This window comes from Talpa europaea (genome assembly GCF_964194135.1).
Source record: "Talpa europaea genome assembly, chromosome: 8".
Taxonomy (NCBI): domain Eukaryota; kingdom Metazoa; phylum Chordata; class Mammalia; order Eulipotyphla; family Talpidae; genus Talpa; species Talpa europaea.
This window is the reverse complement of record NC_140075.1, coordinates 83754198-83776059: the sequence shown is the minus strand read 5'-3', so window position 1 is coordinate 83776059 and position 21862 is coordinate 83754198. Positions and strand designations below refer to the sequence as shown.

The window sequence follows — 21862 nt, the reverse complement described above, 5'->3', positions numbered from 1 at the left end:
ATTTATTATATTTGTTTGTTTTGTTTTTGTTTATACATGCACTGGGTACAGTCAGAAGCGCAGGAGGGTGAGAGAATTCACCAGAGCCAGAGTGGGGAGCAGAGCAGGCAGAAGGACTGAAGTACACTGCTGAAGGGAGCAGCGGGTGGCAGGAGAGGTCTGCACACCATGTGGGATCCTCCTCCGGTGGCCGGGGAGCAGCCGGGGATCGAACCGGCACCGCAGAGGCCGCGGGCAGCTTCGCAACCCAGCGCTCAACCGCTGCGCCACCGGGGAGGCCCAAGTTCATCTTTCTTATAGCTGAGTAGTATTCCATTGTGTATATACACCACATCTTTCCAATCCACTCCCTTGTCTTTGGGCAACTTGGTTGTTTTCATAACTTGGCTATTGTAAATGGGGCTGCAGTGAACATAGGAGAGCATATATCTCTTCAAATTAGTGTTTTTGCATTCTTGAGGTGGATGTCTAGGAATGGAATTGCCAGTTCATATGGTAGATCTATTTTAAATTTTTTGAGGTCCTTCCACAGCATTTCCCATAATAACTATATATGTACTTACATATATTCCCTCCCGTCTAGTGAAAAGGCCAGGAAACAAAAATATCCCAGTCTAATGAGTACCCTAGGGCCCAGATCTCTGTCTCTAGAACTATTACTTCTTTCTAAGAAGCACTAGGTTTCTTGGAAAAATGGGTGACTTCAGGGCTAGAGTAGGATAGGTACAAGTCAAAGCTAGAACTATTTGTTTGAACAGAAAGAAAATGCTCAATTTTAGCAACACAGGAATTGAATGAAAAAGCAGATCCCACTACCACAGTCTGGAACATTGAGCACCAAATAATTATTTATTGTAAAGAATTATTAGTAGTACTTTTAAAATAGAATATATAATAGGGCCTCCCTGGTGGCCTCCCTGGTGGCAAGGGGTTGAGCATCACACTGTGAAGCAATCTGCAGCCTCTGCAGCATGAGTTCAATCCCCGACCTGCCAGGGAGCAACCCACATGGAGCAGCAGACCTCTCCTGACTCGCCCGCTGCTCCCTTCAGCAGTGTTCTTCAGTCAATCTGCCTGTACTGTTCCCCACTCTGTCTCTGGTGAATCTCTCAGCCCCTGCATCTCTGGCCTGTATCCCAGTTTTTGTATGCATAAATAAATAAATCTAAAAAAAATAGAGGGGCCTCCCCGGTGGCGCAGCGGGTTGAGTGCCATTCTGTGAAGCTGTCCACAGCCTCTGCAGCGCGGGTTCAATTCCTGACCAGCCAGGGAGAAACCCACATGGCGTGGCAGACCTCTCCTGCCTCACCTGCTGCTCCCCTCAGCAGTGTGTTTGGTCCGTCTGCCTGTTCTGCTTCCCACTCTCTCTGGTGAATTCTTTCACCCTCCCGTGCCTCTGACCTGTACCCCAGTTCTTGTATAAATAAATAAAATCTTAAAAAAAAAATAGAATTATAAAGTAATAAGGAATCATAAATAATTGAGAAATTGATGTCTGTATTGATTATAAATAAATAAATGGAATAAGGGAGATATTTTATTTAAAGTAGAATGCCAAGGACTTGCTGGTAGATATGGAAAGAATGGTGGAGTTGGAAAAATCATCATTTGTAGCTAGTGGTAGGATCAAGTAAGAGAGGACTGAGAAAGAATCAGCAATAGATGCTAAATTAAAGTGAATTTTTGATGAGGATCAGGATGCCTGCATAGTTTTAAAGTGTATCCTCACAGAGCGCTTGTAAGTTTAAAAGGATGAAAAAGTGGAATCAACACTTTTATTCTGTGTTCCTAAGGGACAGATGGATATTATTCCACTAGAATTGACACCCAAAGAAGGACACCATATTTCTTACACAGTATTACAATCATGAGGAAACAACAAACACAAAATGAGAATTAATAAAAACATGGCATCAGGACTGTGTTCTTTACAAATGTCAATACTGTAAAAAATAATATTCCAGATTCATCTGGAAATTCCAGATTAAAGAAGGTTAGATGCAACATCTCATCCTACACTATGTCCTGTACTGGATGGAGGGAAATGCTTTAAATAATCAATTCACAAAATATGGATTGTAGTTTAGATTAAATATTGTATCATAGCAAATTTACAATGTTGAACCTATAGTATGATTATGGAAGAGACTATTCCTAGCCCTAGGAAATACACACTGGAGTATTTAAAGGTAAAGTACCATGGCATGTGAACTATGACCTCATGGCTCCCAGAAAGAAGGAGAGAGAGAGAGAGAGAGAGAGAGAGAGAGAGAGAGAGAGAGAGAGTGTGTGTGTGTGTGTGTGTGTGTGTGTGTGTGTGTGTGTGTGTGATGGAAACAGAACAAATGAGAAGTAGAATTAAATGCTAATAATAGGTGAATCTTGGATAAAGGGTATTTGGGTGATTTTTGTACTATTTTTATCTTGTTTTTTAATAAATTTGAAATAATTTCCAAATAAATAGTTGAAAGAAAAAACAGAATAGTTCCTTATATTCCTTTATTAGAGATTTTAATTGAGTGGGGCTGAGGTAGAGGCTGTGAATTTTCCCTAATGAAAGTTTGGGAATCATTGCTTAAGGCATTGTGAAGAACAAAATGGTACTTAGTGAGAACGGGGCAAAATTGTTCTGGTTTTTTAAAGGAAAGCTGATTTTGCAAACCAAAATTACATTAACAAAGAGTCGTTAACAATATTCTGAGGTAAATTATTTTCTCTTAAATATATGTTTATTTAGGGAAAGTAGTAATAAATAACAACAGCCAGCAGGGATTCTTCAGTATTAAGTCAAACCTGGTGATGAATATACCTTGTTTGATATATTTGATAAGCATATGAAAGCCTTTTCTTCCTTCCTCTGCTGCCTTTGCAGTCAAATAGATGCAGATTTAAAACCTGCCGCTTAACTAGCTGTGTGAAATTAAATCAAATCCACTCTCAAACTCAGTCTCTCAGCTTCTTCAATTATAAAATACCTACCCAATGAAGGATGTCATAAACACAGTATATAAAGTCCCCAGTGTAATTTCTGGCCCTTAGATTTTCAAGTTATGATCAAGTATCTATCTATCTTCATATTTTTCAAGGGCTTCCATTAAAGAAAAGAATATACTTGTTTTGTTAATTTAGAAAGTAAAATAAGTTTCAATGAATAGAAAATACGAGGAGGAATATGAAGTGTCACAAGAAAAAACTGTGACTATGTGAGGTGATAAATTTTAACTGAACATGTTGTGGTAATCATTTCACAACATGTAGCTAACCCTCACAGCACTTTAAATTGTATCATCTCTCGAGATTCTGAGCTGCTCATTGATTGACCCTAAGTAGTAACCTAGCAGTCACTGAAAGCCATGGTTAAGGAAAAAATATTCAGGTCAAACTGTCTGAGGAATAGTTAAAAAAATAAAGAAAAAAACAACTAATTTCAGATTATTTCACTAGAGAGCCTGTGGTCTTACTTCAACCCTAAATAAAGTAACAAAAAAATCCAGAGCACTCTATACCTTGTATACATCTGAACTCCCTTTTCAATGACTTTTAAAGGTGAAGAATAACATAATGTATGACAATGATTTAATTCATGGTGACTAAAACTAAATTTTTCTCACTAAATTTCCTAAAACAGAGAATTACAAAAAACAATTATATTCTTTAGCCATATTTTGAAACTTGAGTTTTTTTCCTTTTGATTTTCTTTATACATTTTAACTTTTAAGCTGTGGTTATGAGAATTTGAAACTCTTAAACATTTGAAAATCTATCCAGTGACAATTATGTAGGAAGTTAGCTGACTTGATTAGTGCTCATAAAATAAGCCCCATGTATCATTAATCTTTTGATTCAGATATCCCAGATGACTGTACTTGGTCACATAGGTGTCCCAACTGGGAGAATATAATTAGATCAGAGAGGAAAAAGTGGCAGGAACCCTAATAAGAGTAGACTTTAGATACAACAAAAAGTTGGATTTCTCCTTTTCCTGCTGAGTGGATGACTTAGAAAAGCATTTAGAGAGCCTCCCTGGTGGCGCAGTGGTTGAGCGCTGGGTTGTGAAGCTGCCCACAGCCTCTGCAGCGCCGGTTCGATCCCCGGCTGCTCCCCGGCCACTGGAGGAGGGTCCCACATGGAGCGCAGACCTCTCCTGCCGCCCGCTGCTCCCCTCATCAGTGTATTTCGGTCCTTCTGCCTGCTCTGCTCCCTGCTCTGGCTCTGGCGAATTCTCTCACCCTCCATGCTTCTGACTGTACCCAGTGCTTGTATAAATAAATTAATTAAAAAAATAAAATTAAAAAAAAAGCATTTAGAGGTAGTATAAAACCATTTCTTAAATTAGCTTTCAAAATCATAATGTGTTAACTACAGTATTCTTTTTTATGTAAAGATAGGCTAATATTTAAAATGCTGCCATATCTAAATATGTTCTAATAATAAGGAAATAAAAACTAAAATAAATGAAATAAATGAAAGCATTAGTTCTTCAGAAACTTTCCCTTGTGTGATATGATTGGGTACTTTAGCCAGAGTATCTAAGTATGTATCTTTAGAGTTTCTAGATTTACGTGGTATGAGCCTTAAAATTAAGGTCTTCAAGAGTAAAAACTATTATTAACAAATGTTCCTTTTAAAGGCATTTCATCTAAACATTAGCTTTTTTATACCACCCTTCATAAAATTTGCAAATCAGGAAAATCATAAAATTTTAAAGATTAGTTAATATTCTTATCAAATCCAAGTTCCACATAGCCATGTAATTTCATATCACACTCCATATTCCTTAAACTATATTGACTAAAATTACTTACCTCCATGTCTTAGGTTTTCATATGCATTTACCATAGAGTGCTAGCTCCTAAAACGTGGTCTCTAAGTAGCAGCAGCAGCATTTTCTGGGAATTTATTAGAAGTGTAAATTCCAGGCCTCCCCAGTGGCGAGCAGCAGTTGAGCACTGGGCTGCGAAGCTGCCCACAGCCTCTGCAGTGCCGGTTCGATCCATGGCGCGCAGACCTCTTGCTGCTCCTGCTGCTCCCTCAGCAGTGTATTTGGTCAGTTTGCCTGTTGTGTTCCTCGCTCTGGCTCTGGTGAATTCTCTCACCCTCTGGCACTTCTGACTGTACCCAGTGCTTGTATTTAAAAAAAAAGAAAGAAAGAAATGTAAATTCCCAGCAGCTCTTTAGCAATCTTCTTGGAGACTGTATAAAATTTTAAATATATGGAACTGCTAGATCATATATTGATAGTTGGTTTAAGGACTATGGAGTTGGTTTAAGGATCTGTATTGATAATATCTGCCTTTATTCTTTAATGATAAGGATTATAATAATGTGTATACTTCATTTCCTGCAAGGTTGTGAAGCACCTGAGTTAATTTTAGTAACATTTATATTTGGCTAGTAATGAGGTTTTTTTTCCTTAATGTATTTGAGTTTGGAAATAAAGTTTATAGTAGTCAGTGATTAATATGATAATGCTTTTTTTTATTTCAAACAGCTAGTTAAAGGCCTTCAGCAAGAGCTGAATCGATTATATTCCCTTTTCTGTTCTCGGAATCCAGACTTTGAGGAAAAGGGGGGTAAAGTGTCAATAGTGTCACATTCCTTGGGATGTGTAATTACTTATGATATAATGACTGGCTGGAATCCAGTTCGACTCTATGAACAGTTACTGCAGAAGGAAGAAGAATTGCCTGATGAACGATGGATGAGCTATGAAGAAAGACATCTTCTTGATGAACTCTATATAACGAAACGACGGTACAGTACCCTAGTCGCTTAAGAGAATTAAAAATTTCTTCATAGAGTTATTAAATGTGTTAGAAAATTTAAGAGTTTCATGATAAAGAAAAAAGTACATTGTTTTGGAAACAAAAATTACTAGATAACTTGTCTGTTAGAGCCTGTATTAATTTTCATGCTAACTACCTATTTTTTCCTATAGCACAAAATAGTTTCGTCAACTTACTTTTTCCTCTTTTTTGTCCTCCACAGTTCATTAGAATTGAAGTCTAAAACTTATTTGAAGCTAAATCACTATGTAGAATCCTTATTGAAAATGTTTACTAGTCTATAGTCCCTTTGTAGTTTTACAGGTGTATAAGGGTGTGCCTTTACCTCTCTTATTCTAAAAATAAGTTTAAACCCCTTTTTTCTTGGCAGATACATTTTTGATATTTTATAATTATTTGATCATTTGTGGCCTTCCGGCCCTATCTTTTAATTTTTACTGCAGTCCCTTCTACATAGCATTATCAGCTCAATATTTTTTGTGCTTTTAATTATCATCCAATTGATTCTAATCGAACAGTGAAACATCATTCATCATTTGCTACCAATATAAAAAAAAAAAACAATCTAGTTGACTAAAATTTTTACTTAGGAAGTCTTGTATTTGTTTTAGTTTTATGAAAGTTGCATAAGGATTTCATTTAGAATCTTACTAATTATGATAGATATGTACATTTTATAGTGTCAAAATAATTTATAGTTTTATTAAAGAATGTCAGGCTTGGCAAGCCTCAAAGCAGCATTTTAGATATAAAATCTGTTTAAAAAATTTTATTAACTGCACCTTTTTTTTAAAACTTAGTTTCAATGTTTATTAAATGTAAATAAGTATAGAACATTGTAATGGGAAAATATTGAAAGAACCCAGATGATCATCAGCAGGAAAGGGTTAAATAAACTGGTTCATCCATATAATGGACAGTTACACAGATGTTACAAGGATTGAATAGGTTAGAAGTCAATGAAATGAAAAGATGTCTAAGTCATTTATTAAGTGTAGAAAAAACAACATGGAACAGAATATGATGTGAACATTTGGTGTGATTTTTTTTAAAGGTGTATGTAAATGCTTGTATAACCCCTCCAAAAAGCTATTAACAATAGGTATTATGATTTTCCTAATCATCTTAGAAGCTTTAATAGATTTTCTATAATGCTGACAGTAAATTTATTAAATACTATAGGAATTAATTTGAGGACTTGGATAATGGGCCATTATTTTTTTTTCTTTATACTTTAGTGAATTATTGAAGAGCTAAAATATTTGAAATTATAAATATGAATGTGTATGTATATAACCCCATGTTCCTCCTTAGGCTGAAAGAAATAGAAGAACGGCTACATGGATTAAAGGCTTCATCTATGTCACAAACACCTGCCTTAAAATTTAAGGTAAGGAAAGATTGGTGAGACTTTCATTATGCCTCAGTATTTTTTTCAAACATCATTTGAAGCATGCTATTAGAATTCAGATGAAATCTTAGTTATTTTTTCAAATACATATTTACTGAACACATACTATAAGTGTTAGACACTGCTAGTTTCTGGATTCTGCAAAGAAATGAATGGACGAGATGTTTCCCCAGCTCTCAAGATAGATATAGCATAGTGTTATGATTTTAATAGCAGCATACAGAATGATGTATGTAAGATATATATTATAAGAAGAGGTTATAATTTTCCCTGAAAGGTTTACAAAGGAATGACAGTTTTATTTGATCTGAGCAAATTGGATATTGCCCAGTGAAGGAGAAGAGAAATCCTATGCTATATAAAAGACACAGCATAAACAAAGACATGGAAGGATATAACTTTATCATACTTCCAAGAAACACCAAATTATCTTGAGTAATGGGAAAGAAAAATGAGACAAATTTGGGAATTTTTAGTATTTAGAATTAAACCTAGTGACTTAACTAATTGTGGTTGGTAAGAAAAATGAATGGAAGTGTATCAGTGATGATTCCAGGGATGGCATTTCAAAGAAAAATGTACAACAAAAGCACAAGACAGGGTGTGGGTTTGGAGAAAGGTGAGCAAATCAGAATGACTGGAATATACAGGAGGGCATACAGTGGGAGAATAGGAAAAACTAGACATAAGAACTTGTTTTTTATCTGGACAGTGGGAAGCTTTATAAATAAGGTTTATATAGCTTTCTTTTCTGTCCCAACAATTTTTGTACCTTTCTTTATCATTTGTTGTCCTTTATTCTTTCCTCACTTTATAGAAAAAGAAATGATCATATTCCTTTCAGAAATCAGTGTTTTCTTATATCCCTATTATTTCAAATATTGTTTCTAATTTTTTAATTTTTCTTAAACAAGTTAACTTTCTTTGATCTTCAGTCATGTCTAAGTTAGCCAATCCTTGAAAAACAAAACCTTTCTAAACATTCTTTTAACAAAATATACCATTTTATCATATATATATATTTTTGTATATTTTTTTCATTTGAAGAAAGTAAAATTACTCCATCTGGGGACATTATAGGGAAGGAATTAAAGGTGTACAAAACTGCAGGCAGGTGCACTGTTACAGTATAACCCAAAGAAGAGGAAATGAGATAAAATGTTAGAATAAGAGTCTGTTGGAATGACTGACAGATATTGGTGATAGAAGGAAGGATGAATTTGGGCTCGCTCATCAAGATACTGGAACATATGAGAGGTCAGGTGGATTTAGAAAGAAAAATTATTATGTTCTGTGTGTAATCCAGTGCCTTTAATCACCTTATTTTTCTTGATGCCTTCTCCTCCCTTCATTTCCATGATTCTGCGTTATCTTGGTTCTCTTCTCCTTTCATTCATCCTTTTGTAATTTCACCTGCTATTCTAATGTAGGCTTTCCTAACTAAAGCCCTTCTCTTACTCTATGCACTTCCCGGGCAATCTCACCTATTTTCTTGTTTTTACACGTCACTTCTCTGACAGTGACTCATAGACTTGAATGATAACATGTTCAGTTCTTTTCCTCTTATCCTAAATTTTCAGCTACATATTAGAGATGTAACAGGTACTTCAAACTTATGGACAAAAACAGGATTTGCATAGAGTTTTCTGTTACAGTTAATGGAACCATTATCCTCCCAGTCATTCAGACCCAAGTCTTCTCACATTTCTTTTTCTGAATGGAACAGCTTGTCCTGCCCAAGTTCAGATGATCTTTTCCATAAACACTTATTAATACTTTTATAATTTGTCCCCAAGTCACTCAGTTTTCCAATTCATCCTCCCTTTTCCAACCTCTCAATTTTCCAATTCATCTACACTCTATTGGTACACACTAATGCTGCTTTCAGATTTATCAGATTATTTCTTTTTTCTAAATTAAGCCAGGTCCTCTCCTGCCCCTGCTTTAGTTTATCTGGTTCTGTCAGTCTAGAACATTATTTCTAGCACCATCATCCCAAACCAACTATGGAGATCCTGTTCATCTTTTATGGTCAATGCCAAATGCTACCTTGTTTGTAAATCCTCAGAATTAAAATTAATCATTCTCTCTTCTACTCTAACATTTCCTTCCCCCTATTGAGCACTTATTTTATTCTGCCTTCCCCAAACTCTGAGTGCAGAGACTCTGCCTTATTGGTTTTTATGTCTTTCATAGTACCTAGTGCATTACTTCACACAGAATAATAGTTTAATAACTATTTGATTAGCATATTAGCATATTAGAAACACAATGAAGTGATCTTCCTTGTCCTATCCTCATTCTCTGTTTTGTTAGACTTAAAGATAATAAAGTTGCTCCTAAAAATATTGTTTAGAATAATTAATGGTTAACCAATAATGCAAATACCACCTGGACAAACTCATTTAAAAAGACAAATATATTTGGAGTTACTTTTATTAGTTGCATTTCTTTATATGTTATGTACCTAAAACACATCACCGTTTTTTAAATTTTGGATGACTTTATCATTTTAGGTGGAGAATTTCTTCTGCATGGGATCCCCACTAGCAGTTTTTTTGGCATTGCGTGGTATCCGCCCAGGAAACTCTGGAAGTCAAGACCATATTTTGCCTAGACAGATTTGTAACCGGTTACTAAATATTTTTCATCCAACAGATCCAGTGGTGAGATACTAATATAGACACTTTTTTGTCAATAACAAATTATTCCTAAGAGAATCTATAAGAACTCTTGTGAGATAATTCAGATAATCTGAACTAATGAGGAACTAATTTTTAAAACATTTGTGCTTTGGTTAATTTAGAGATTGAGAAATAAAATACTTTAGAGATGACCTGTTTAGGTGGTAATGTAAAAAAAATTGCATGGACACTTAATATGAGTGACTGGAATCGTTGGACTTCTGAACCTTAACCAGTTGTAGTACTGTGACCTAGTAACCATAAATTTTGAAAATCCCACTTTAAATACTTTTTTTTTCTCTAAAACCTGCTACAATATTAAAATGTTTGGTAGATCCTCTTAGAAATAAAAATATTTAAATATATTAGTTATACATAATGGTATGTATATAATATATAAATATATTAAATATGAAAAAGCAGACCAGTTTATTTTAGCTGGTAGAATTATGAAATTTTGGATTTTTATATTCTCTATTATTTTTGTACTGTAAGTTTTTTTCAGTGTAAACTTTGCAAGGATCTTGTTCGGTGAACAGTTTAATGCCATGTAATACTTTTAGATGAGAAAAAATACTTTAAGTCCTTTTGGGCACAAGGCTAGATATAACTAATTCTCTGAAAAATAGCATTCTCTGAAAAATAGAATTTTATAATTGTGTAAAATCTTGTCAAAAAACTTTAGTTTGTACCAAATAAATATGCTAAATACCAGAATTCTAGAAAATTTTCTATATGTTAAATAGCTAAATAGTCTCAGAAGTGAAGACCAAGACTGTGTAGTTTATATTTGAATCTAATATTAGATTCCAATTCAGTGAAATTTATTTCTTAAAAATAGCAGTTTTATGGTTTACCTGGTAATACCTTATTTCATAGGGTTAGGATTAACTAAAATATATGTAAGTCCCTGGCTAGATTTTAAGTATTTCATTAATGTACATTCATTTTACCTGTTTCTTACAACTTGAATGTGAATTCGAGTTTATAGCTGAACTCTGAGCTTTCAGTGTATACCCTGTCTTTTGTATGATCTTGTTATAGAACTGTGCCTAGGTGGTTTTTACAAATGTTATCTGTTCTTTCCAACATCTTTGTGAAGTAGGAAGTGAATCTACTTTTATACAGCTCAAGAAACTGAGGCTCTTAGACCTTGTGACTTGATAAGTATCATTCAGTTAATAAGTGACAGAGACCACAATACAAACTCAGGAAATTCTGACTACAAGTCCACTGGTTTTCTCTTCCATCATTCTTACTTCACATAGAGAAATGATGTTATATCAGCATCTAACTTGTGCTATCACAATATTAATCTGTTTGAAAAGAGTTGGTAACAGCTTCTAAGATATTAAAAATGGCCCCATTAATGCTCTTTTACTGTTCTTATTTGAGGGCCAGAAGACCCCAAAGTTCTCTAGTTAGATCAGATTCTGTAGTTCCAGAACAAACACTGTTTATATCATACTGCTTTCAGTTTTGTCTGTGAGACTAATATAAAATTGTTAAATGAGGGCCTCCCTGGTGGCGTAGGGGTTGAAGTCTCAGCGTTATCCAGCTATTACCAGCCACTGTGGCATGAGTTCAATCCCCGCCAGGGAGCTAGCCCACATGGCACAGCAGGCCTCTCCTGTCTTGCCCACTGCTCCCCTCAGCAGTGTATTATAGTAGATCCGCCAGTTCTGCTCTGCACTCTGTCCCTGGTGAATCCTCTCCCCACCACCCTCACCCCACACCTCTGGCCTACACCCCAGTTCTTATATGCATAAAAAAATAAAAATCTTTAAAATTGTTAAATGATATCAGAACATAATAAAAATGAATGTTTCTCAGAAAAACTAATTAATGGACACTGTTAGCCTAGACTAATTCTTCTTGTTTATAATTTCATCTCTAAGGATATATAGACCAATTACATATTATTAAGTCAACAAATGGGAATACATGTTAGAAATACCAGTTTTTTTAAAATTCTTCTCTCTTAAGCTCTACTGAGCATACGACAGAATAAGAATTCCTAATGTTGTATCCTAATGATACGTTTCTTTGAATTTTTTTTGTCAAGGCTTATAGATTAGAACCATTGATACTGAAACACTACAGCAACATTTCACCTGTTCAGATCCACTGGTATAATACTTCAAATCCTCTACCTTATGAGCATATGAAGCCAAGCTTTCTCCATCCAGCAAAAGAACCTACCTCAATTTCAGAGAATGAAGGCATTTCAACAATACCAAGCCCTGTGACCTCACCAGTTTTATCCCGCCGACACTATGGGGAATCTATAACAAATATAGGCAAAGCAAGCATACTAGGTAAATTCTCTTAAGTAATCCTTATCAGCGAATCTAAGCACTTTTCCCATAGGTATTAAATTTGGGCTCCATTGAAATACTCTGTGTATTATAAAATGTCCAACAGTTAATCCCCATTAACTCTCTCATTGTTCATATTTGAGAACTAAAAGGTCTGAAGTACTCTAATTAGCAGATTCTATTGGTTCAGAGCATAAGCTAGCTGGATAGACAAGAGGAGGTCTGGGATTCAATTCCTTCATTTTAATCTTAGCCCTACCTCTCACTATGCGATCTTAGGTAGGTCATGTAGTTTTTAATATTGTGCATCCTCATCTGTGAAATGAGGCCATACTTAAGTTGTACAGGTACCCCCGCCAGCCCATTCTCTGATCTATATGTTGAGTCTTTCAAATGGACTCCTTCCTGAGAAAAACAGAATATTTAATTTCTCTTTGAATGCTCTACATAAAGTACCAGTCACTATGTTTGGTAAAGCACTGGATCTCAAATTATTTGCCACTTGAATTTGTGCATTGTTTTGGGTTATAAGTTGCCTTAATATAAATATGCCACAAGGTGGCACTATAATAGGCTTTGTCTGCAGAACTCATCTATATTTCATTTAGTCATACTTGCAGATTGTTTACTGAGAGCATTTTTATAACATAAGCACCTCAGTAGTAAGTATTTCAATAGTAAATTTATGCCCATAATTTTAATAAGAAATTTATTAGATTTTTTTCCATATTACCAGATACCTTGAATAAAAGTACTTGAATAAAATAGAATCTTTATTCCTTCATTTCTGACTTGTATTTGTATAGTTTATACAACTTTAATTCTATTCAGCTCTATTTTTATTTAGAAACCTATAATACAGATTTTGATTTTTCTTGTATTCCCAACCTGGAAACATATGACTAGGTCTTGTTCCTTCTACTGCCAACTGACTGTAATTATGGGTGTTGCTTTTTAGCTTGGAATATAGTGTAATTCAATGACCTTCTTGTTTTGTGAAATGCAGGGGCTGCTAGCATTGGAAAGGGACTTGGAGGAATGCTGTTCTCAAGATTTGGACGTTCATCTGCTCCACAGCCATCGGAGACATCAAAAGACACTATAGAAGAAGAGAAGAAGCCAGTTCCCTCGCCTCCTACTACCACTGTGGCAACACAGACTCTTCCACATAGCACTTCTGGCTTTCTTGATTCTGCATGTTAGTTCATACAGTTTGTTCCTTAACTTTATACTGTGTATTTCTAAACTTGAGGAGAGAGCAGATTAAGATATTAACACTGTTCCTCTGCATACATTTTTAAGATAATCCCCAGGTAAATGCAGTTACTCTGCACTGGTGAGTTAATAATTAAGGGTATTAATAACCAGGGCCATTTAGCATAGGGTTCTTAACCATCAAGCATAAAACAGATCTCCTTGGGGGTAAATAACGATTTTTTGTAGGGTTTTTTATATGTAGTCCTCTCAGCCATAAACAAATTCATGTAAATGTGTCAAACCTATGCTATCTAGTATTGATTTTTTTTTTAATTGCTCAGCCAAGGCCATACTGCCCCTAATTACCTTCAAAATTTAAATTGTATTGGATCATCTATGTGGTTTCCAGCATTATCCTAGCTAACTTCAAATAAAGTAGGTACTCAAGAAATGAGTGAATAAGTGGTTAGTTATGCTGGACTTTGTACTAGCGTGGAACATTAATTTTTTCCAATAAATTTATAAGGTTTAAAATCTCTAATATTTGTGAAAAACTATAAATATATCCTTAAGTATATATTTCTAGAGTTCTAAACTTGAACCTTAATATTTAAGTATACAATAAAATAAAACAAATAAGTCAACTCCTATTTTTCCTTTGACATTATAAGGAAATGTACATTCTAAGCTAGCTGCTGCTTTTCTGTGACTATAAAGGAAGAGGAAAATTTTAACTTTATTTCTCTAAAAATTTTTAAGCAGATTTCATTTCACATACTCTGTAGCCTTATTTTCTATTACTTTAAATTTTAAAATGACCAGCATCCATTGCCATCTATAAAATTCACTTAAAATAGAAGTTCAGATGTAACCATCCTAGAGACTAGATCTTTTTCCACAGTCAGCTGTACTCCAGGATGAGATGTCCCAGACATTTCAAATTGGGCCAATAGCATTTTTTAATTTTATCTTATCTCTGTCAGACTCTGAGCATTGAGAATTTCATAATTGCATACATTTGAAAGTTCTTGCCTAAAAATTTCTTTCTTGACTTTGATACTTTTACAAAATTCATACATTAATTTTCTTATGAATACCTATACTGTTGATGACTTAGGTTCTCATTTCTATTTAATATCAGAAATGCTGTTGTGAAAATAAAAAATTCTGTTGTGACATGCAGATATCAAAAGAACTCTAAATTTCTGAGGAAAATCAATTTCAAAGAATTTTGTAAGATAGCAAGTAAAAGTCACAATTCCATGTAATAATACACAACAGTGATAATAGGAAACATTAGGGTGAATGAAGGAATAAGAATAGGGTAGGATTTGAGCCCCAGAGAAAGGATAATAAAGACATCTGTAAAGGATCTATAGAATCTGAGGCAAGAAAAGTATTTTTTAGTTTTTTTATATTTATTATACTGATATCAAATTCATATGAAAATCCTCTGATTTCTTTTTTTAGGACAACAGTCAGTAAGGTGATGAGCTGTATTAGATCATTATATTGTGCTAGTTTAACAAAATACATTTTATCATGCTTGCATATAAATTCTTTAATTGTCCTAATAGTAAATTCCTTGTCAATTACAGATTCAACTAAGCATGAGCTAATCGTTAGTCTTAGTTACATATATTCTTCTCTAAACTTAGATGTAACTATAAAAACTGGACATTGCTACAGTAGGATTCTGCGTTTCAAATCAAATTCCCAAGCTTTGCTCTACTAATTCTTGGACTTAATATCCTCTTCAATGTTAACCTTATTTAGACAGTATCTTATGTCTAATTGCTGCTTGGGCTATATCTTATAAATTCATGAAACCTTTCTTCCTTCAGTCTTTCTACAATTTGGTCTTTGTGATTTGGTGTGATTCTGGCTTCTTTCCTTTCCTCTTTCTGCTCACATTGATTGCCTGAGTTCTCAATAACCTTTAATTCAGAAGCTACTGACTTTGACTCTTGTTCTTTGAGGGTTAGGGGATGTGGACTTTGAGTTCATGATTGATACAGGGTTGCTTTGAAGAGTAACTTCAACTTTGAAACCATGTTATTGTCATCAAGTTAGAGCATCTTATATAGCTATTCTTTATCACTTTTGAAAATCTAGGCTTTTTTCCAGTGGTATATTATTTCATTTCTTGCACACTCCTGTGTTTGTAATAGTTATGCAAAGATCTATTTCTTTTAGCATTGTTTTGCCTCTAAATTATTAGCCTGTACATGAACTATAAATCTTGGGGATATCTGAGTGTTAACAGATTATGACATGATATTTCAAAGTTAATTATGTTTACATTTTCCATGAAAATGCTCTTCACAAAAACCACAGTGTATACTTCTTTATGTATGCTAGTTTAATCAGCTTATTTGGGAGGATTGTTCTAACTTTTGGCCACTGCATCAGTGAAAGCCATTTGTAGCCATCAGCCAACACTTTACAGCATCTTATGTTTTCTTTTCACAGATTTCAGACTTCAGGAATCGTTATTTAATCTCCCACAACTTCTTTTTCCGGGAAATGTAATGCAGAATAAAGATAATGCCCTCGGTATGGTATATGTCAGGAATAGCATTCAGAATACTATGAAAATGACCTACTCAGAGTTCTTTTGCTCACTGAAAAATTGGATCAATTTTATTAGATCAGCTTGAATGTTACCATTATAGACTATTGTATATGTATTTCTTCCTGTATTTTTTAATCTTAAGTGGTAGTGGTCCTGAAACACTAGTATTGATTAGCTACTTAATGTGAGATCTAGGATATTCCTGTACACCCCCACAAAGAAAGATTCTTATAGAGAGGGGAGAAAAGCATTAGGCCATTTCCTTCTCTGTTGTCCTAAAGGATTCAGAAGAGGTTTACTATTCTTTCCATGTAATAGAGTAGATACAAAAATATTACAGGTAGATATTTCAAGGTGTAAAGAATTTAATCATTCATAGTTATTTCAAATATCAATAACATAATCACTTAGGGCTTATAGTTATGGCATGACTGATATCTGGTTTCAACACAAATATTTAATATTCTTTGGAGGTACAGGTTCACTTTTTAAAAATTAGTAACAAATATAAGAGATATTTTCAATCTCAATTTTCAGCAGTTTATAAGATTTCACTAAAGATTAATCTTAGCAGTTTAAAATTGTTTTTACCACCAATTTCTCATTCCTTTTCCTACAACTACTTCCCCCCCTTTCTTTTAATATTAGACTTTAACAAAAAATATGCTGCAGGTTTTTCTTTGGATTTTTTTTTAACCCTGTCTGATTTTTCAAGTTCTTTATTTAATTGCTAATCTTCATGCTTTTTTTCATTTCCAAAAAATTTCTTGATACAAATTCCAAACCAAAACAAACTGGTTTGTTTTATTGTTTTTTAGCAATAGTTTGGTTGATTTAACTCAGTGAAATTCTCAAGAAATTATCTTACATAAGTGCTTTCTCTGGTCCTTACCCATGTAAGTCACTTTCATTAAGAAATAATTTGATTTGTGCTTTTTGAGTTTTTGAAAATGAAGCCATTCATCCACATGTCTTATAATCAAGTAGACCTTATACCCAGTGTCTTAAAACCACCCCAACTTTCTAAGCAGTTTGACCACTAATTCTAACTCCAGCCATCTGATACAGATAGTGACATGTATGTGACTTCCAATTTCTCCTTCCCTATTTTTAGCCATTCAGCAATAATTTAATAAATGTTTAGCATGAACCAAGATGCAATGATAGGCATTAGAAAAGATAGCAAGATAAAACAAACTTCAGTGCTTACTGTAAATACATTAAATGCTATTTTGGAAATTCAGTCTTTCGTAGAGAATAAAGTTGTAGTAAGAAAAGTAGATAACTCAAATAAGTGATAGACTATGTATGATAAGCCACATAGGAGAGTTACATATAAAGAATTCTATCAGTTCTAAGGACTAAGAAATGTTTTCACAGGGGAAATCATAAAAGACTTGGTGGAAGTAGGATTTGGACAGAGATGAAGATAGATTGTAGAGAGAAGAAACAGCATAAGCAAAAACATGGAAACACAGGACTTACAGAGAAACAAAAGTTAGTTTTCTTGAGAAGACCCAAGGAGTAGTAGAAAGGGAAGCTTCCTAAATGTGTCTAGAAAAGATTGAGATGGTTCAATCTCCTGAAATTTTTTTATATTCAAGATTTACCCATAGAAACTTTATTTGCCCACGTTGCCCATCTGTTGTTAAATGTTAGGTTTATGATTGTCTTTCAGGATAGATTTGTGTTGGAAAAAAAGTTGGTGAATATGACAATTATAAAACTCATTTTAGAGTTTATGTTGATTATTTTTTAGATAAAGGATGGTTGGAGAATATTCTTAAATATATTTGGAACTGAGATAATTTTCACAAAATGTAAATAATCCTTGACTGTCAAACAACTAATCACATGAAGTGTATAATAGCAGCATAAAAATAAGATTGACTTGCTAACAAGAACTCTGGACATAGTCTTATTGCTAATGAATCTTACAACAGAGTTTCCTTTACTAGTAGTTTAAATATTTTTCTTGATGTTTTCCTGGGGCCCAAAATTATGCAGTTATGACCATAATAATTATTTGCAAATAAGATAATTTTAATTGTATTTTTTTAATTGAGATACTGTTCGCTCACAGCACTACAAATGATTTAAGACTCTTGGGTTACACCCCTCAGATGTATTTTACCACACCACCAAAGCACAAGTAATCCTCAACCTCAACCACAGTCCATTGGACCCTCTCATGTTTTGTTCCCCACCCTACCCCTTTGATAGCATCCTTTCTGCAGTCAGATTTCTAGGGTTTGATTTGGTTTAGTTTCGTCTGACCCTTTGTTTTGTTATATTCCACATATGGCAAATCAGATAACTTTTAAGCGTCACTGAGTTTTTCAAAATCTCTCTCCAGGCAAGTTATGATACATCCATTTAAATAAGCAAGCCCTGTTTAATTAGTACACATTATTATAGTAAAATGCTTACTTCCTATTTACATGTTTTTTTTTTTTCCCATATTGCAAGCCTTGTGCACAAAGAATTCTCTGATGAAAGCACAATACTAACTACTTCCTCGCGCTAAGTAGATTGTAGGTACTGACTTGGGGAATGGAGGGAAATATGCCTATATGCATGACTCCACAGAAAAAGAAAATTATGTTTTAACACAGTATAAGCAAACTGCTGAAGATTGGTAAAAACCAATAGTCTTTTCCTCATTTCAACTATTTGGGGATCTCATTCTTTTATTTGTGAACAGAGGGATTCTAGCACTTAGGTACTTGAGAGAGAAAAACAAAATGATGATTTTATGTTCTCCTTTTTCTTTGACCTAACTCAAAGAAACTAGGAAAAAAACTAAACTGTGTGGGGCCTTCCATTCTTGATATGTTAATAAGGTCTGACATAGTCCCATGTAGATTTGAACCTTCTTTGGCTGAGAGCAGACCTCAAAGCATAGAAAAGAATGGTGCCATGTAGAAGCTGTGATCTATATAAAAGGGAAAGGGATGAGTCTTAGGCCCACTGAATTCCATTCATCCACCTGAAAACCAACACATGAAGCCAACTGCACTGGCAACCAGACTGCATGGGGTAAACCTTTTAAGGAGGATGGGAGGCCAGAATGGGTTGACCAGATATAAGCTGGCTACCTAAATTCCCATTTTGATAAGGACAACCTACAGATAAGTAGTAAGGGACTGGGAGGGCCAATCTAGTTAAGGACACTAAAGTGGTAAGAATGACAAGGACATTTAAAAGGACATTAAACTTTTAGCATCTGGGTGTCCAATATATGAAGGGCAGTATTATACAACAGTAATAGCATGTTAATAAATTTCAGGGACATAAAAGTAAAGCAAATTAATACCTGTTTTAACAGGAAAGTTCTTCCTTTGACTTTGAAACAACAGTTTAACTAGACTCTTGGACTAGGAAGACATTGTATAATGGCATTTGAAAGAGAATTCTTAAAAATTCTGTATCTTTGTGGTCTTTCCCAGTATCAATGCATGTGTTTCCCAACTCTTCTGTTTTCTCTTATTCCTCCTTTATAACTAACTTCAACTTGACTTGTCTTCATCATGCTTAAGAATTCCAGTTTCCTCTTTTTTCATCCTCTTGTCTGTTGTGGCAGAATTAACAGACAACAGACTTAACACAAATGTCCCAGGGAATACAAAAGATAAAAAAATTAGGACATATTAGTTTATCATAATTTAAATGAGAATAGCAGTTGAAAATCAAGTGTTTCATGGTCTAATTGGTATGGATTACTTAAGTGTAAACCTGATCTGAAAATGTACAGCTAGATCCATGGTCATTTCTGTCACAAAAGCACAATGGAATAGGAAAAAATACTACTGTGTAAGCATTTTTAAGTCACAAAATGGCATTGTCACAAAATAACTGTCACTAGCTATACGTGTGTGTGTGTGTATATATATATACATATACATATATATGTATATATATATATATATGAAGTTATTCACAAGAATAAGATTTCCTAAGTGTGATTATTCCCAGTGGAAAACAGCCTTGCTTTTTCTATAACCTCAACTTTCACCAGTTTTTACTTGTAACCACCTCTGGCACTCTGAACAAAGAATGGATTTTTGAGTGTCTGGGTGATAGTGATTTAGGTGTTTTGTCTTGCTTTTAAAATAGACTATTCAAAATACTGTGTGACTCACTGACAGTTATAAGAGTTTCTGAAGGCCAAAATATTTTTCTAAGGATTTATTAAATGACTCCTTACAATTCTCTTACAGCCTTGACTTGATAAGGTGATTTTTTATTTTCTAACAGGTATTGCAGGGACTCTTTGTGGGTGTATTCATTGCATTGTTTGAGGACATCACTGTTATAAGTGAAGCCTTTCCTCCCAAGCATCACTCCTGTTCCTCCCAGTTTAACTTTCCCAGTCACCCAGTGGATTCTTCATTGCACACAAATTTAATGAGCACGTGTATGTCATAGATGCATTTGGAGACCATATGGAGATTAGGGTGTGTTGTGGTGGCCTCTAAAGAATTCAGCCAGTAGGAAAGAAAACATTTTAGGGCTGTAAACAGATGGTTTTCTTACCCATAACGCCACAGAGCCGGTTGATATGAAGGGCCACCTCCCAGTGAAGGAGGCGTGTGACCTGTTGTGTGACCTGTTGCACTCCCTCAGGCATTGCTGCTTGTAAACTTGGTCCATAATTCTGCAAGTGGGCTGTATTTCTTATTTTACAAATTACGCATGCAGATTAAATGGGAAAGCCAGAATTTGAGCCCAGTTTCTTTACTTCAAATATAGTAGTCCCCCTTACCTACTGTTCTGCATAGTTTGTTACCTGCAGTCTGAAAACCTATTGCATACAATGAGATATTTTGAGAAGACCAGTCACATTTTATGACAGTATATTGTTATAATCTGTTTTGTTAATCTCTTGCTTTGCCTAATTTATAAATTAAATTTTATATACATATGGGAAAAACATAGTATGTACATGGTTTGTGTTCACCATGGTTTCAGGCATCCACTGTGGGTCTTAGATTGTTTGTCTTGTGGATAAGGAAGGACTACTTTACACTCCATGATACCAAGGAGTTTTTTTTGTTTGTTTTCCTTATTACTCCATATTGACTTGAGTGTGCAAAGAAAAGGATTCCACCAAATAGAATCGTGAGCTACTGAGGCTCTTTTGAGGGTTTTTTGTTTGTTTGTTTTGAGATTAGAGTGAAAAGTTACTTTAAAAAAAGGTAATTTGAATCACAGTTAATTCAATTTTTATTCTCAACTCTAGTAAATCTATATAGTACATACCATATTGTAATCTTTATTCGTTTGTTTGACTTCTTTTCTTTGCAGTGGAATTGGATCACAGAATTGATTTTGAACTCAGAGAAGGCCTTGTGGAGAGCCGCTATTGGTCCGCTGTCACATCGCATACTGCCTATTGGTCATCTTTGGATGTTGCCCTCTTTCTCTTAACCTTTATGTACAAACATGAGCACGATGATAATGCAAAGGCCAATTTAGATCCAATCTGAACTCTTGAAGGACATTGTTGGCCCAAAACTGATTTTTTTCCTGTTAAAATATGAGTGTCAAGATATGGAGATTTCAGGTTTAAGTATGTTTCAGTTTTGTTTAGGGCAGAAAATAATTTTAAAGCACTTTATTTAAAAAAGAAAAAACATTTCTCAGTCCAAAAGAAGTTATTTTCAATTTTCATCATTTTGATTATGAATCTGACAGAACTCCCTGCAGAGAATCAAGCATGACCTGGAATTGAGGAAGGTTTGGATAAATGTCAGGTTATAAATCACAATCTAATTTCTCCCAAATATAAAGGTATATTATTGGGCTGAATCTAATGTAGTAACCAAATATGTTATAACTCTAAAATGGTCAGGATATCCAGCATATCCCTGTGTAAAATTCCTAAGGTG

At 34.4% G+C, this 21862-nt stretch overlaps 1 protein-coding gene across 5 annotated transcripts in view; it reads left to right on the top strand.

The window, feature by feature from the left end:
• DDHD1 (DDHD domain containing 1) overlaps positions 1 to 21460 on the top strand; it is a gene marked incomplete at both ends in the record, with an annotated part of 69061 nt that extends 47601 nt beyond the window's left edge. For 3 of the 5 annotated variants that reach the window (XM_084240641.1, XM_084240640.1, XM_084240639.1), the window contains 7 exons: positions 5492 to 5754; positions 7101 to 7176; positions 9714 to 9863; positions 11947 to 12199; positions 13206 to 13397; positions 15869 to 15952; positions 21279 to 21460. In XM_084240641.1, coding sequence (XP_084096767.1) covers positions 5492 to 5754; positions 7101 to 7176; positions 9714 to 9863; positions 11947 to 12199; positions 13206 to 13397; positions 15869 to 15952; positions 21279 to 21460 — 1200 coding nt within the window. The remainder of the gene's footprint in view (positions 1 to 5491; positions 5755 to 7100; positions 7177 to 9713; positions 9864 to 11946; positions 12200 to 13205; positions 13398 to 15868; positions 15953 to 21278) is intronic. The other 2 variants (XM_084240643.1, XM_084240642.1) reach the window with 1 other exon arrangement.
• Between the last annotated feature and the right edge of the window lie 402 nt (positions 21461 to 21862).